Here is a 14294-nt window from a genome sequence, read left to right as displayed (position 1 = left end):
GGAGTTCACTGGGAATGTCCTTTTACAGCATAATAGTGACTAACTGTTAAGACTCCTAAGGTTTCTTCGCTAAGTAAATCGACTGAAAGGTAATTATATGTTGGACGGAATTGACTGAATAGTGAGTGGTTATATTGTTTTTTTTTTATTTCTGGTAGGTGTGCAAACCAATGACTCTGAGCCCATACACCACCCATGTGCACAACAAAAATGCACACAATTTGAAATTGAGACACAATCACACAACTTGCATTTATTTATATAGGTAAATATACGGGTGATGAAGACCAAAGTGAATTTTGTAAGTTTAAAAAAAATACTCTGTTTCCTTAAATGATCAATGCCTAATAATGGTGGACCAATGTATGTATGTATTCACTTTGGTTGCTTCTGATAGGCTGGTTAATTGGACGAGATGTGAACTATCAGTAGATATAAAAATGACGATGACTTTAGTACTAACAACTCAAAACCAGCAAAAAAACAAAACAAAACCCCCCAAAAACGAAGACAATTTAGATTTAGACATAGTAAAATACAATATTACAGTGGGTGTCTAAGTAAGGAGAACAAAGCAAAATCGATATGTAACTTAATCAGAAAACTGCTGTGACTTGATGTGCTTTTAAAAGGAGACACACAGGCAGACAGAGAAAGACAAAAAATAAGAGGTAGGCATAAAAGGATCCACACACTAACCTTTAACATGTGCAGGGTGTGTAATAGCTGTTGCTCCTGCAATAAATAAACATATCAATGAGAAAGACAATGTGCTTATAACCACTCTCACACAGTTCAGTGTCCAAGATATCTGTGATCATCTTTCCAACATCCCTCCTGACCAACCCAACTTCATCTTATCTTCCACCATTCCAACACTTGGAAACTCCCAACTTCCCTTGCGCAAAGAGTTTGCTTTTTCTATGCGTTGTTTGTGAACTTTCCACTAAATTCAGTTCTGCCCGTTTCTTTATCTGTCAAGTCAATAACTCAAAAATAAGTCAAACAAAGCCAAAATTTTGCTCAATGTTTCATTGTGAGTCCAGAAAGAATTTATTCAATTTTGGTGCATTTTAAGGTCTCAAGTTCGAGTACTCAGTATTTCAACGACAGTTCAAAAAAGATGAAGAGGATGAAGCTAAAATTTTGCTTTCTTCTTGAGACGGAGCAAAAGCAAAGTGATTGAATTTTTGTTGCAGTTCTACAGTTATTTAACGATGATCCCAGATTCTGTTATGCAGCAAAAATAATAAAAGATCAGTAAGGAGGAGGACGGTAAAAATGAGCCACTGAGAAGTAAATTGGACTGTCCAACATAGGATGCAAGTTCTGAGAAAAAGGGTTTAAATGTTCAGGCACTTCTTCAGAATCCCATTCACCTCCCATTTTAACAATGATAAGTTTGAGTAAAAAATGCTTTGTATAAATACAGGTATCAAGGCTCATGGAAGAGCAAAGAAAATCATTGAAATACTGAAAAAAAATTCATAAATCCAAAATGGCCACAAAGCCTTTTGACCAATCAGTGTAATTGTAGCATATGTTCTAGGTCTGTTGACTTTGGAACAATCCTGCGACGTTTCACATCTATTGGGATAATCGTCTCCAAGAAAAAGGAGTGGCAAAATTTGGCAGAAAGGAAATAATAAAATTCCCAGCAAAAACAAAAAGCTTCTAGCTACATCTTGGAAGCCAAAATAAGCAGAGATACAGACAGCAGTAAACTCTCAAGTGAGGGCAGTAATAGCATCTGACAATTGTAAAAATGGCAGTAGCAATAGAAGGACATTTAATAATCCGACCGGTAAAACGTAACTTTGTAGGAGCAACACAAGTCCACGTCCGAAGGCTATGCAACCACAATTAACCTTATTGATAAATGCGAAAATAAAATTTTCAGAACTGCCATGAACATAAAAGCTGTATGGATATGCGATAGCTTGGATTACTTCTCAGGGGTTCATATTTGCAGAGTTCTTCAGTCTGACCTTTGACAGAGATTATTAAATCCTAATGTATTTTCGCAATAATTTTGTTAAAGTCCAAATAATTTTGTACAATTGACCTTTCATTGATCAACTACTTGGAGTAAACTATGGGGAAAATGATCACATCACTATTTCAATTATTTACCAATAATTGAGGCTTAAAGATGATATTATCCTGTTCTCACAGTTGGTATACCATTAATGCACTTACTATTTAGCACAATGCTGGCATTGCCAGTGCCCAATGTATTGTGAGCAAAGCAGGTGTAGTTGCCATAGTGATGCTGTGTGACATTAGGGAATGTCAATGTTGAAAAGGCCCCCTGAGTGGCCAACTGGATGCCTCCAAAGCCAGCGGTCAGCCTGGAACAAGAATGACAGCATTGTGGTCACAACCTGCGACAAAATGCTTTAACGGGCTGATTGGGAGACTTGCATTTAAAGCACTCTTAAAGATGAACAGTGTGATTGGAAAATACACATTTAATGCGCTATTAAAAAAAAAAACTCGACACTTCTCATCCATGACAGCCTCCACCACAGTTATATCAGAATGAGCCGATTCGTCACACAGTCACGGATTGTTTAACCCCAATAGGGGGCCGTTCAAAAATTATGTAATGCTATTTTTTAGGAGGCTGTGTACTGTGCGTGCTGACGGGCTTGATTTAACCTCACTAATAATTTCCATTCAACAATGATGAGATTTTTTTCAGGTCCCACTTGACCCAAACAAAGCCAATGGAAATCTGATGGAACAAACCCGGGCAGTGTATAATCAGCAAGACGTGGCCTACAGTCCTGATGTTTTAGGCTTACCAGAAAACCAAGATGGAGGACACATTATTTAATCTGGGTGTCATGAGTGAAGTGACAACTGTGGGTAGGGTTCGGTAGCTGTTGGAGCAATGGGTGCACATTTCCAAAAATCGACCACATGACAACTGCAAGAACCACAACAATAACAACCACCACCCAGAGCTCCTGTAGACCTGCAACATGTCGCAGGTAAAATTCGGTTTAAAAATATTACACAAGAGGCTTTAAAAATACAATATATATTCTCGTGGATGGGCTTGGTAACAGAGGGCAAAAGGAAAGGTTGGTTCTGATAATGGGGCTGTGGGGCAACAGGTAGATGCAACAAGCAAGGGAATGAACAAACAGGAAAAGAGGAGAGACAGGAGGGGAGGAACCTGCAAGTTAGAGGGTTGAGTTAAGTACGGTTAATGGAGGTAGAAAATAGTATGGCAAGTGATGGAGGATGACATGGAATGGTAGTGCACCACCTGCTTGAAGCCCTGGAGGGAAGAGTGCCATTGAACAGTCTCAGAAGGCCATTCCACAAAATTGGAGGGGAAAAAAAAGAAAGAAAAGTGTGAAGGTGGATACTGAGTCTGTTTTGGGGGAGTTTAACCAAATGAGAATTCTTACAAGAATGAACAGAAAGAAAAATATGCACCATTGTGGCAGGTACTGTAGCATGACCATGAGGAAGGCAATATATGATAATAGCGTGGAGCATTCCCAAACAATATCTAGGATGTCAATACTAATGGAGGTAATGCCTACCCAACAGTTGGTATGCACATGACAGAAAGAGCACATTGAGCATCCCATCCACATGGCGGGTGATAAGCTCACCTGCGGTCATTCTTGAACCAGTGAAACTGTGGTGCAGGACGTGCTGGTGCATCGCAACGAAGTTGGTTGGGCCTCCCTGGCCCGACGAGTCTTACAAGGACCATGGATGGAGCAACTGACAGAGATAAACATACAGAGATAACATTGATACCAGGTAATTGTTACCTCCACCACCTTACCTCCACCACCAAAGGTGGATGGAGGTTATGTTTTCACACCTGTCTGTCTGGTTGGTCTGTTTGTCTGTCTGTAAACAAGATATCTCAAAAAGTTGTGGACGGGTTCGGACGAAATTTGGCAGAGATGTAGTGTATGTGACACGGACTAGATGATTCGATTTTGGTGAACATCCGGATTCGGATCCGGCTAGTAGAATTTTTAAAAGTGATTCTTCACCATTGGGAGATGGGGCCAAAAACGATACGTAGCAGGATATCTCAAAAAGTTATGGATGGATTTGGACAAAACTTGGTGGACCGGTTGTGTGTGTGACAAGAACTAATCAATTCGATTTTGGTGATGATCTGAATATGGATTCAGATACGATAATTATTTAATTTCTAAGTGATTCTTCACCATTGAGGGATCGGATGAAAAGGGGCATATACCATGATATTTAAAGGAGTTATGGACGAGCTATGACTAAACTTGGTGGACGAGTTGGTTCGGTGACGAGAACAAGCCGATTAGATTTTGGTTCAGGTCCGAATCGAGATCCGGCCTATCATTGGATACAAAACGTAAACTGTTCAGTCTGGCCGTGCTCTACCGAGTGCCGTTCTAGTTTTGATGTTTGTTTTCTTTCTGGGTGCATAATATCATCTTAATCTCAAGCCAGCAAGATAGCTTATAAGTATTGTGTAGGTACCTACTTTAAGTTAGATGCTTTGCCTGATGATATACTATCATCTTTGTGCGTCACAGTCATGGTCTGCATCATTGAGTAAGTTGTCCTTTGAGGTGGACGTAATCCAGCTGCCATGTCTGCGGTCATTCTTGAACCTTGAATTTACTGGTGGTAAATATTAAATATTCAACTTTAGATTTCACGAAGATTTTGACATTGTGTGCTGGGCACCATTGCCAAGCCAATGGAAATCTCCTGAGATTTTTTGCGAAGGAATTGGGAGGGATATTGCAGGAGCAGGATGGCCACCATTCCAGAAATGAGGCCAACCATGAACGGATGGATCTTGGTCCTGTTACTATGAGATTATTTTTGATGGACGGAACAATTATTGGTGCGCAATAAAGAAATGCAGTCATTCAATAATGGAGATAACCTTCCCTGTTTGTCACACCGAGAATTGTAACATCAATAGAGCTAAATCAATTTTTTTCTGCGAATTGGAACACTGGTCGAAGATCATTCATGAAGTTTTTACTATATCCAGAAAATGGCGAGCAAGTCTGTAATCTGGTGTCTGCGCTACATGTGAGACAGTCATGCCTGAAGCATGTTAAATAAGGAAAGCTAGACTGAAAAACAGGAATTCTGCTTATGAAGTGTGTGACTGCCCGAGAGCAAAACACCCACGACATATGTCAACACTGATGAATACAACAAATGACAGCAGGAAAGGAAGGAGACAGCTAACAACCCACACCGAACAGGAAGGTGACCACAGGAAAATATTTGCTTTTATGCCCATGGGTTTTGGTGGTGCCAATTGTTGCCCAGATGAAGATGAAGCTTCCGTTCTTGTTTTTTGGTTTATAGAAGGAGAAAAATGAGCATCAATGCCATGTTCCTTCCATGCTATTCATGAGACAGATGACCCAGGGAAATATGACAGACTCATTAGTTGAAGGTCATCTTCCATTCACCCAATTGCAATTGTGTTCACTGAATTGTAACCCTGCCGCGAGATCCCATTTCCTACATTTATCAATACGCTTTAAGTAGGAATTTGAATTTGGATTATTAGAACTGTTCTGTCTTACTTTTGATTGTTGAGAAATGAAATTACTGGTTTTGTCTTGGCACAGCGACCTTGAGCCATTCGTTCAGTCAATGCAATTCCACAATGATGTGTCACGAACACAATATCTGGTAGCCCTTGTTTAATCACATCGAAGTTCCAGACTGAAAAGCACAAAGCTCGACAATACATTCAGGATGCAGATATGTACAAAGCTGCAATATCTTAACTAACAGTTAAATAATACAGTGCCCTCAATTTTTGGACCAGGGAAGTCAAATTTATTATTATTGCTATATACTCAAGAAATTTGTGTTTGACATCAAAAGATGAAAATGAGACAAGACTACAGAAGGTCAGCTTTTATTTCTTGTTATTTCTATGAATATATGTTTTACCATTGAGAACAATTTTTATGTTCAGTTCCCCCATTTTAGGTGAGCATAAGTATTGGAACAGATTAAGCTAAAGTAAATTAAATAGAATAATCGTTAGTATTTCATTGCATATCCCTTGAACACAGTAACTACATCGAGCCTGTCACTCAATGACATCACCATACTCTTGGTGTTTTCCTTTGAGATGCTTTGTCAAGTCTTTACTGCAGCCATTTTCAGTTGTTGTTTGTTTTGGGGGTTTCTGACTTTAGTCTCCTCTTCAGCAAGTGAACTGCATGCTCCATTGGATATAAATCAGGAGATTGACTTGTCCAGTCTAAAACCTTCCGCTTTTTCCCTCTGATGAACCCCTTGGTTGCATTGGCAGTGTGTTTTGGGTAATTGTCTTGCTGCATGTTGAAGCGCTGTCCAATGAGTTTGGAGGAATCTTTTGGATATAGGCAGACAAACGTTGTTCCAGATCTCACTGGCTCACTGCTGTACTTCTTGGTGTATTCTAATCTGGCCTTTCAACTTTGGTACTGATGAGAGGTTTGCATCTTCAGGTATAGCCTTTGTAATTCTGCTATCGATGTCTTCTGCGAATGATTGAGATACTTTCATCCCTGCACTCAGGAGTTTGTTCGTGATTTCACTGACGGTTGTTTTAGGGTTTTTCTTCACAGCTCTGACCAGTTGTTAACTGTAGTTGCTTTCCTTGGCTACCCTGCCTATTGTCTATTGTTAAGTACACCAGTAGTTTCTTTCTTTTTCAAGATATTCCAAATTGTTGTATTAGATTTGCCCCGTTTTTTTGCTCTGGTTCCATTTGAAATTTTCTCTTCTTTCAGCTTCCAAATTGCTTGCTTTTCTTTCATTGACAGTTCTCTGGTCTTCATGTTGATTTTTTCAGACTGACTCCAAAGTCAGACTCACAAAGCAAAAGCAAAGGCTAAAACTAAGACTAGATATTGACAGCTCTTTTATGTGTGAATGATCAATGTAACAATAAACACCTGAGCAACAAGAAACACCTGCCAGTCATTTGTTCAAATACTTATGCTTACCTAAAATGGGGGGAATCTACTATAAATGGATGAGAGGGGGGGGGGGGGGGGGGGGAGTGGTGTGGTGCGTGTGTGTGTGTATGTGTGTGTGTGTCATATTTTTTGAGTCTATTGATTACGTAAGTATATTAATTAATTACGTACTACTGAAATGTACCTTCTAACTCTTTAGACTACTGAGACCCCTTCGACCTTTGAAGACCCTTTAAGACCCCCAAGATCCTTAAGAACCCCTCAAGAACCAAAAGTCCCTGAGGACCCAAAAGTCCCCGAGGACCCAAAAGACCCGGAAGCCCCAAAATACCCTGAGCACCCAAAAGACCCCCGAGGACTCAAAAGACCCAAAAGTCCCCGAGGACCCAAAATACTCCAAATACCCCGAGGACACAAAAGACCCAGAGGACCCCTCCCCCCCCCCCAAACAAACCCCAAAATATCCCAAGGATCCAAAAGAACCAAAAGTCCCCAAGGACTCAAAAGACCCCGAAAACCCCAAACACCCCGATGACCCAGAAGACCCAAACAACCCAGAGACCCAAAAGTCTCTGAGGACCCAAAAGACCCAAAATAACCTGAAGACTCTGAAGACCCAAAAGTGCCCGAGCACCCAAAAGACTCCGAGAACCCCAAAAACCCCCCGAGTCTGGAAGGCAGGTATGCTACAAGGAGGTGAAGACCAATTAACATTTGGTACAATGGATCAATGGGTCCACTAGTGAACATAAAAAGTGCTATTCTTCGACAATGGTAAAACATGTATGCATAGAAATACCAAGAAATAAAAGCTGATCTTCTGTGTTCTTGCCTCATATTCATCTTTTGATATCAAATCTAAATTTCATGAGTATATAGCAATAATAACAGATATTACTTCACTGTTCCAATACTTATGGAGGGCACTGTAGTCCTATTTGAAGTAGAACACAAACTCCAAATTCCCAGGACTTGGTCATGCAGATATTTGCATTCACTTCCAGCTCCAGTTATATAACTAGCAACATGGAAAGGAATAGTTCGCTTTTTGTTTAAAACAAGAATGACCGCACTGTGGTAACAACCTGCGACAAAATGTGGTAACAGGCCGATTGGGAAACACACATTGAAAGCACTTTTAAAAGATGAACAGCATGATTGGGAAACACACATTGAATGCACTATTGAAAGATTAACTCAACACCTCACATCCATGTCAGCCTCTGCCACGGTTATAACAGAACAAGCCGATTAATCGTTCATTGGGGTCGTTCAAAAATTACATAACGCTATATTTTTTAGGGAGGTGCGTATCGTGCGTGCTGACGGGCCTGATTAAATCTTGCTAATAATTTTTATTCGACGTGTGATTAGATTTTTCGGGGTCCCTCATCATGAGTAACACTCGACCCAAAGAAAACCAATGGAAATCTGACGCAACAAACCTGGACAGTGTATAATCAGCAGAGGCCTACAGGCCTCATGTCTTAGGCCCAAAATAAAACCAAGATGGCGACCATATTATTTTGTGTGGGTGCCATGGTGGGTGGAGTCGAGCAACAAATGTGGGTAGCGTCCGACAGTTGCCCATCCAATGGGTGCATATTTTAAATAACTAACCCCACAAAGAACCACACCAGCACCACACCAAATTCTTCCAAACCACACCAACACCACACCAGTTACTGCACTGTAGTTACAAGAAGGAAGCCGGACATTAACAAAACATACATACACACACCGATGAGCCTACATTTGATGTACCAAATAATTTTGAACAACCTCAAAATGAAAATGTGGAAGATAGTCGAAAACAAATCAAAGGAATGTTTTGATGCTTGATGACTGATGAGTTTTAAATTACTTGTGGACATCTCGACAGCTATTGAGAATGACAGGTAAAGATTAGGGTGGTATGAGTCATCAGGAATAGGAGCGTTTTCCGACATACACAGCATAATGTGAAGGCTACAAACAGTACAAATTTGTGCAAACACTGATATGAAATGTTATGAGAACAACAGTTTTGAAGCTGGAAGAATAATGTGCAGCATATTCTCAAATGTATGACATGAAACAAACATGAGGCTGAATAGTATGTTTTGACCATATGATCATCTTCTGCTTCTTTAAATACGAAACTTTTGCATAAACCAAGTCACTTGGTATTTTTATTTCTCTGGCAAACGTCTGCGATGTATATTAACTGTGAGTGGCCAATAGTCATTGCTGACATTTTTCCAAATGAAAACAACATCCAGATGTCCATATGCAATGAATGGTGTAAATTGTGAAAAACATGAATCTTACTATAATTCACCAAATGTCCGTCCGTCTGTCCATTCCCCGGTTCCGCAAAAACGGCTGAACTGATCGCAACGAAATTTTGGGTGGGTAAACCTGGGACCCCCTGGAGTAAAATAGGCTAAATTGTTTTTCCAATTTCAGCTTTGGTCTCCAGCAGTTTCAGGTTTGGACTCCCGCCTAAAGTTATTGTCCTGGGTACCGCAAAAACGATTGCACCAATCGCAACAATACACCTCCATGCCCATGGGATTCCCACGGGTGACCCCATTGGTTTTAATAATTTGACGTGTTTCTGATTTTAGCACGAGTGGATATAGACAAATAAATTGATGGTGGTTCGTGTGCAGCCACCCGGCTGCTGGTTGCATCATTTCTGTAGGTGCATCTGCCACTGATGCAATGCCTCTCCATAACCAGTTATCTGGCACTCATTTTGCCGACCTCGGAAGTTTGACAGGCTGAGTCAACCCCACCTGGCGTTAATTCAACGGGATTCAAACTCAGGACCTTAGGATCCCAAGCCCGCCGCCCTCACCATTAGGCCAACACCAGGTATTACATAATTGATGAATCATGAATATAATGCGAGTTTGACGATGAGGGTGATGAAGAGGATGTAATCCAATGATGGGAAGGACGTACAGTTGACGTTGAACTGCAGACGTCGTGTAGCTGGTGGACCAGCCTCGTTGCTAGCAAGACATTCGTACTCCCCAGCCTGATCACGGCTCACCGATTCCAGGTGTAGCACTTCTCCGTCTGCCTCCAAGGTGCGCTCTGAGGAGCACAAAGGATCCATCATGCAGATAAAATAAATAGTTGCTCGTGTGCTCTTTGTTATTGCTTTTGGCTTTTTTTATTTGGTTGTCAGGTCCAGACCGAGGTGGGAGCAGGACCCTCATAATGGAAAATGTTGAGCCACAATTATGTTGGGGTTTTGTTTGTTATTTTTCCAATTCACAAATATTAATGTAGGACCTCATACAGTGCCTATAGAAATTCTACACCCCGTTTCAAATTTTTCAACTTGTGTTGCCTTATAGCCTGGAATTAAAATGCATTAAATCAGACTTTTTCCACCTTTATGTACACATCGTAACCCACAACTTGCAAGTGAAAAACAAATTCTACAAACTTCAGAAAAGTAATTAAAACCAAGTACAGATACATTCAAAGTACACCGCCCCCATGCCAAATAAATAAATAACATCCTCCAGCGTGCGGAATTGGCGGGGCACCTTCGGCACCCGGCGATACCGACGTGCAGCAAATAGAGATGGTATTGGGAGAGGTGTATAATAGTTGATTGATTGATTGCGCAATAAAAATCAATAAATAGTAATCGTAAAACAATTTCTTGATCAATTGGCTAATAGCATACCTCAACCACCAGTGTTTCATCTGAAACTGTAATGTTTTGAAAATTAATTAAATAAGTCATTAATCGAAAAAAAAAATAATTGATTAATCAATAAATATTAATCGATTAATCAATAAATCAAAAATATCCTTTGCAGCCACATCACTTGGTAACTGTCGTGTCTGAATCAAAATAAAGACCAGTTACTGCACTGTAGTTACAAGAAGGAAGCCGGACATTAACAAAACATACATACACACACACACATAATATATTGTTTTGAATTTGGGGTTGGGGGGGAATATCTAGATCCAGGTAGATCTGCATAGGTAGGTGTCCGGCTGTCGTGATAGGGAACCTCACCTGTAATAAGTTCTGTGTTTAGCCCGGTTTGTCGGATCAAGTGTATACCTGTGATCATACAAGGATGTTTGTGTGGTAAATAGTTGTAGGGACTAAGATAATTCCCCTGGGTGTCAGACCTAGTGATCATACCTGTGTCCCTTATGGCAACGCACTCTTATAGACACTTAGATAGGCCCTTAGTGCACACATTCATTAAATCCCGCCCTTACAATGACTGACCATAAGAACTGACCATAAAGACAAGCAGGCAGCGGCCGTGCAGTGGTACACCATAGCTTTCACACATTGACCAGGTAGGCTGGGAGCCACACCCAGGAGAACTATTGATTGGCCAGGGGAGGGGCGAGCAACAAACACCACACCGATTGGCAGAGTAGGGGAGGACGTGCGATTGGTCAAAGGAAGGACAGAGAGCTTCTCCATCAAGGGGCTGAGAAAGGTAAAGGAGCGACACACTGATTGGCCACCAACCGATGAGACCACGGCTAATCAGTGCGGAAGGCACGAACAAACGTCCAACAAGCTACGCACTGGTCGGAGGGCAAACGCCGGTGAGGTAGAAGGGCGCGAAAGGCGATAAGCAAACGAGGCACTGGTTGGTGGAGAGGAGGGCTGACGTCACACCGCGAGTAACAAAACGACTCGCTCGCCGGCATTTTCCTCTCTTCCCTTGGCCTCTTGCGCTGGACTGTCACTTTGGACTTTTGACCTGTGCTTGCCTTTGGACTGTGGTGGAGAGACCAACACCGACGATCATCCTCCCCTGTTGTTCGTGCTCCTGGTGCCTGCATGCTGTGTTGTGTAGCGCGGGACGTACCGTGCAGAGGGGTGTTCGCGCCAACGCCCGAGCCGTTCGCGCCAACCGGAGCCGCGTCCGGACACGAGCTTGGGGCCTGGACGACAGACAGATAAGACACACCACATTCCACAACACGACGAGACATTTATTTTATTCATCTTCTCCCATTGTTTCATTTCTGAAGTCTGGTGTGGGGACGTCCCAATTTAGGATTTAGTTTCTTCCGTCGCATTTCCTTGTTCTCGGTTCTGTTTAATAAATATTTCTTTTTGTACCATAAATTCCGTGTTCGTTCATGATTTAATAATTTGCAGGGAGAAGACGTCGCCGGGGCCGAAAATGTAAGCCGCGGCATTTTCCCCTAATCCCCCGGACTGTGTATCGAACCGCCATTGAATTGATTGTTGCCTCATTAAGCTCGATATTCCATCCGTGGTGGACGCTCGGTGTTAACTGAGCCACCACACGACAAATGGTAGTCAGAGTGGGATTTGAACCCCATAAAAAAAAACTGGTGTCAGGAAGTAGGGATCTGGGCCCGACAGACAATTTTTTTGTCCGTGGCGGGAGATCGACACGGTCGGGCGTACATCGCGCCCGGCATTCGGACGCAAAATTTTTAAAGTCGGAGGCGATTAAATTCGAATAGTCGATTGGGGTGCATGAAGCGCGGCATCGTGGTTTGGAAATTTAAAAGCTTTTGATTGTTCTGAAGTAAAATACGCGAGCGGGAAACGTTTCAGCCAACGGCAATGGCGGACGCCGACCTGGACGAGCGTGAGGAAAATGCTGTTGGGATTGGAAGTGGGCCGAATAATGGGGTGATGCATAGTGATGGAGCTTTCCCCGCTATCAAGACAGACCCGACAGGTTTCCAGGCCATGTATGAAAAAAAATAATGAAGGGAGTAAACGATAGTAGTGAGCAATTGGAAAACAAAATGGATGCTCAGAATAAAAAACAAACAAAAAAAAACCACCTTTAGAGGCCATTTTTCCCCACAAAGCGGGGGTTGGCCTTTTTCGGGAACCGTGGTTGCTGTTGTTTTTTGGTCCCCTTTTTGAAGCAATGTTTTACGGCCGGATGCCCTTCCTGACGCCAACCCTTTTTGCCGCCTTTAACGACAACCAGGGAATTACCAGTGAACTGGTACTCAATTAGCCGACCTCGGAAGGTATGACAGGCTGAGTCAACGCCCCTGGCGTTATTTCAGTGATCGACCGGGATTCGAACCCGGGATCCTGGGATCTTAAGCCGGCACCCTAGCCGCTAGCCCAACACCAGGGCTCAGAATGAGCGACTGAATTAAAAAATGTATGCTCAGAATGAGCAACTGAATGAAAAAATGTATGCTCAGAATGAGCGACTGAATGGAAAAATGTATGCTCAGAATGAGCGACTGAATGAAAAAATGGATGCTCAGAGTGAACAATTGGAAAATAAAATTGATGGGTTGAAGGGAGAAATGGGGGAATTTAATTTAAAAAAAGGATTCCCAAAGGAATGAATGGAGGGGAGAAAGGGAGAGATTTAATGACAAATGGGATGCCAGTATTGAATGCAGGAGAGCCGAGATTAAAGAAACGGGAACCCCATGTGAACAAAAGAATGATTCACATGGGGCTCAGGAGCAGGGAATTGTAACAGGAATCGAATTAAAATGGGAGACTGCATGTTTGGAGATGAATAGGGAGTGCCTACAGGTGAATGGGGAATGTGAAAATTTTAATGGGGAATGTTTGATACATGATGGCCTGGGAAGTTATCGGGGCCGGGTGGATGCCGCAACACACCAACAGGGGGAGAAATTTGAATCCTTGCTGTGCCAGGGCGGTGGTTCAAAGCAAGAGGGGGGTAACAATAGGGGGGTCTGAGTAATAGAGCCGGAACGGGTATTTATTGCGGAAGGCCTGTGGGGGCCGCAAATTATTGATGGGGATGATGTACATGATTTGACCCAGCGACTGGAGACCTGGGGCAATAGCTTCGAGGTAGAGTTTGACCAGGCCAAAAGGAGCTTGGGGGTTGAGGTGAGTCGGTCCGAGGAGGCGATTGAGGTGACCGAGGGGATACTCACCATGCATAACGATTGGGTACAAGAGGCTCTGAAATTACATACCCAGCAGGGGGAGTGTGTTGGCTCTGAGCTGGATTTGGACCTTGGAGAGTCGTGAGAAAGAGCCTCCGGAAATTTGGTCCCCGTAGGGAATTTTGAATAGCTGCAGGGAGGGGTAGAACAACCTGAGGGGGTTGTTACCTGCAGCTGCGGTTTGGCACAGGTGGTGAAAATTTTAAAAAGAAAATTACATTTAAATGGGAATTGGATTTGGAACAGCCATGGGGGGGGAGTTGGTCCCCGGGCTGCGGGATTCGGACCAGAAGAGGTCATTTTGGATGGCCTCGGGGAAAAGTTGCCCCTTTGTAAATTTGGTGATGCCAGCCAGCTGGGGGGCTGGGCTGGCGAGATTTGGATGTGGGGTCCAGCCATGGG

The 14294-nt window shown here is 42.6% G+C and overlaps 1 protein-coding gene across 1 annotated transcript in view; it reads right to left on the bottom strand.

Annotated features, from left to right (window-relative positions):
- Nucleotides 1-14294, bottom strand: part of LOC137433546 (limbic system-associated membrane protein-like) — a 498837-nt gene that overhangs the window by 24300 nt on the left and 460243 nt on the right. The window contains exons 5-8 of the mRNA XM_068125880.2: nt 9921-10055; nt 3633-3747; nt 2200-2351; nt 700-735 (exon numbers count right to left, since the gene is read on the bottom strand). Of these exons, the coding sequence (XP_067981981.2) occupies nt 700-735; nt 2200-2351; nt 3633-3747; nt 9921-10055 (438 nt within the window). The remainder of the gene's footprint in view (nt 1-699; nt 736-2199; nt 2352-3632; nt 3748-9920; nt 10056-14294) is intronic.

The sequence above is a fragment of the Myxine glutinosa genome, chromosome 1, assembly GCF_964187855.1.
Source record: "Myxine glutinosa chromosome 1, kmMyxGlut1.1, whole genome shotgun sequence".
Lineage (NCBI taxonomy): Eukaryota > Metazoa > Chordata > Myxini > Myxiniformes > Myxinidae > Myxine > Myxine glutinosa.
Note: the sequence above shows the minus strand (reverse complement) of the source record. Positions and strands in the feature narration are given on the sequence as shown.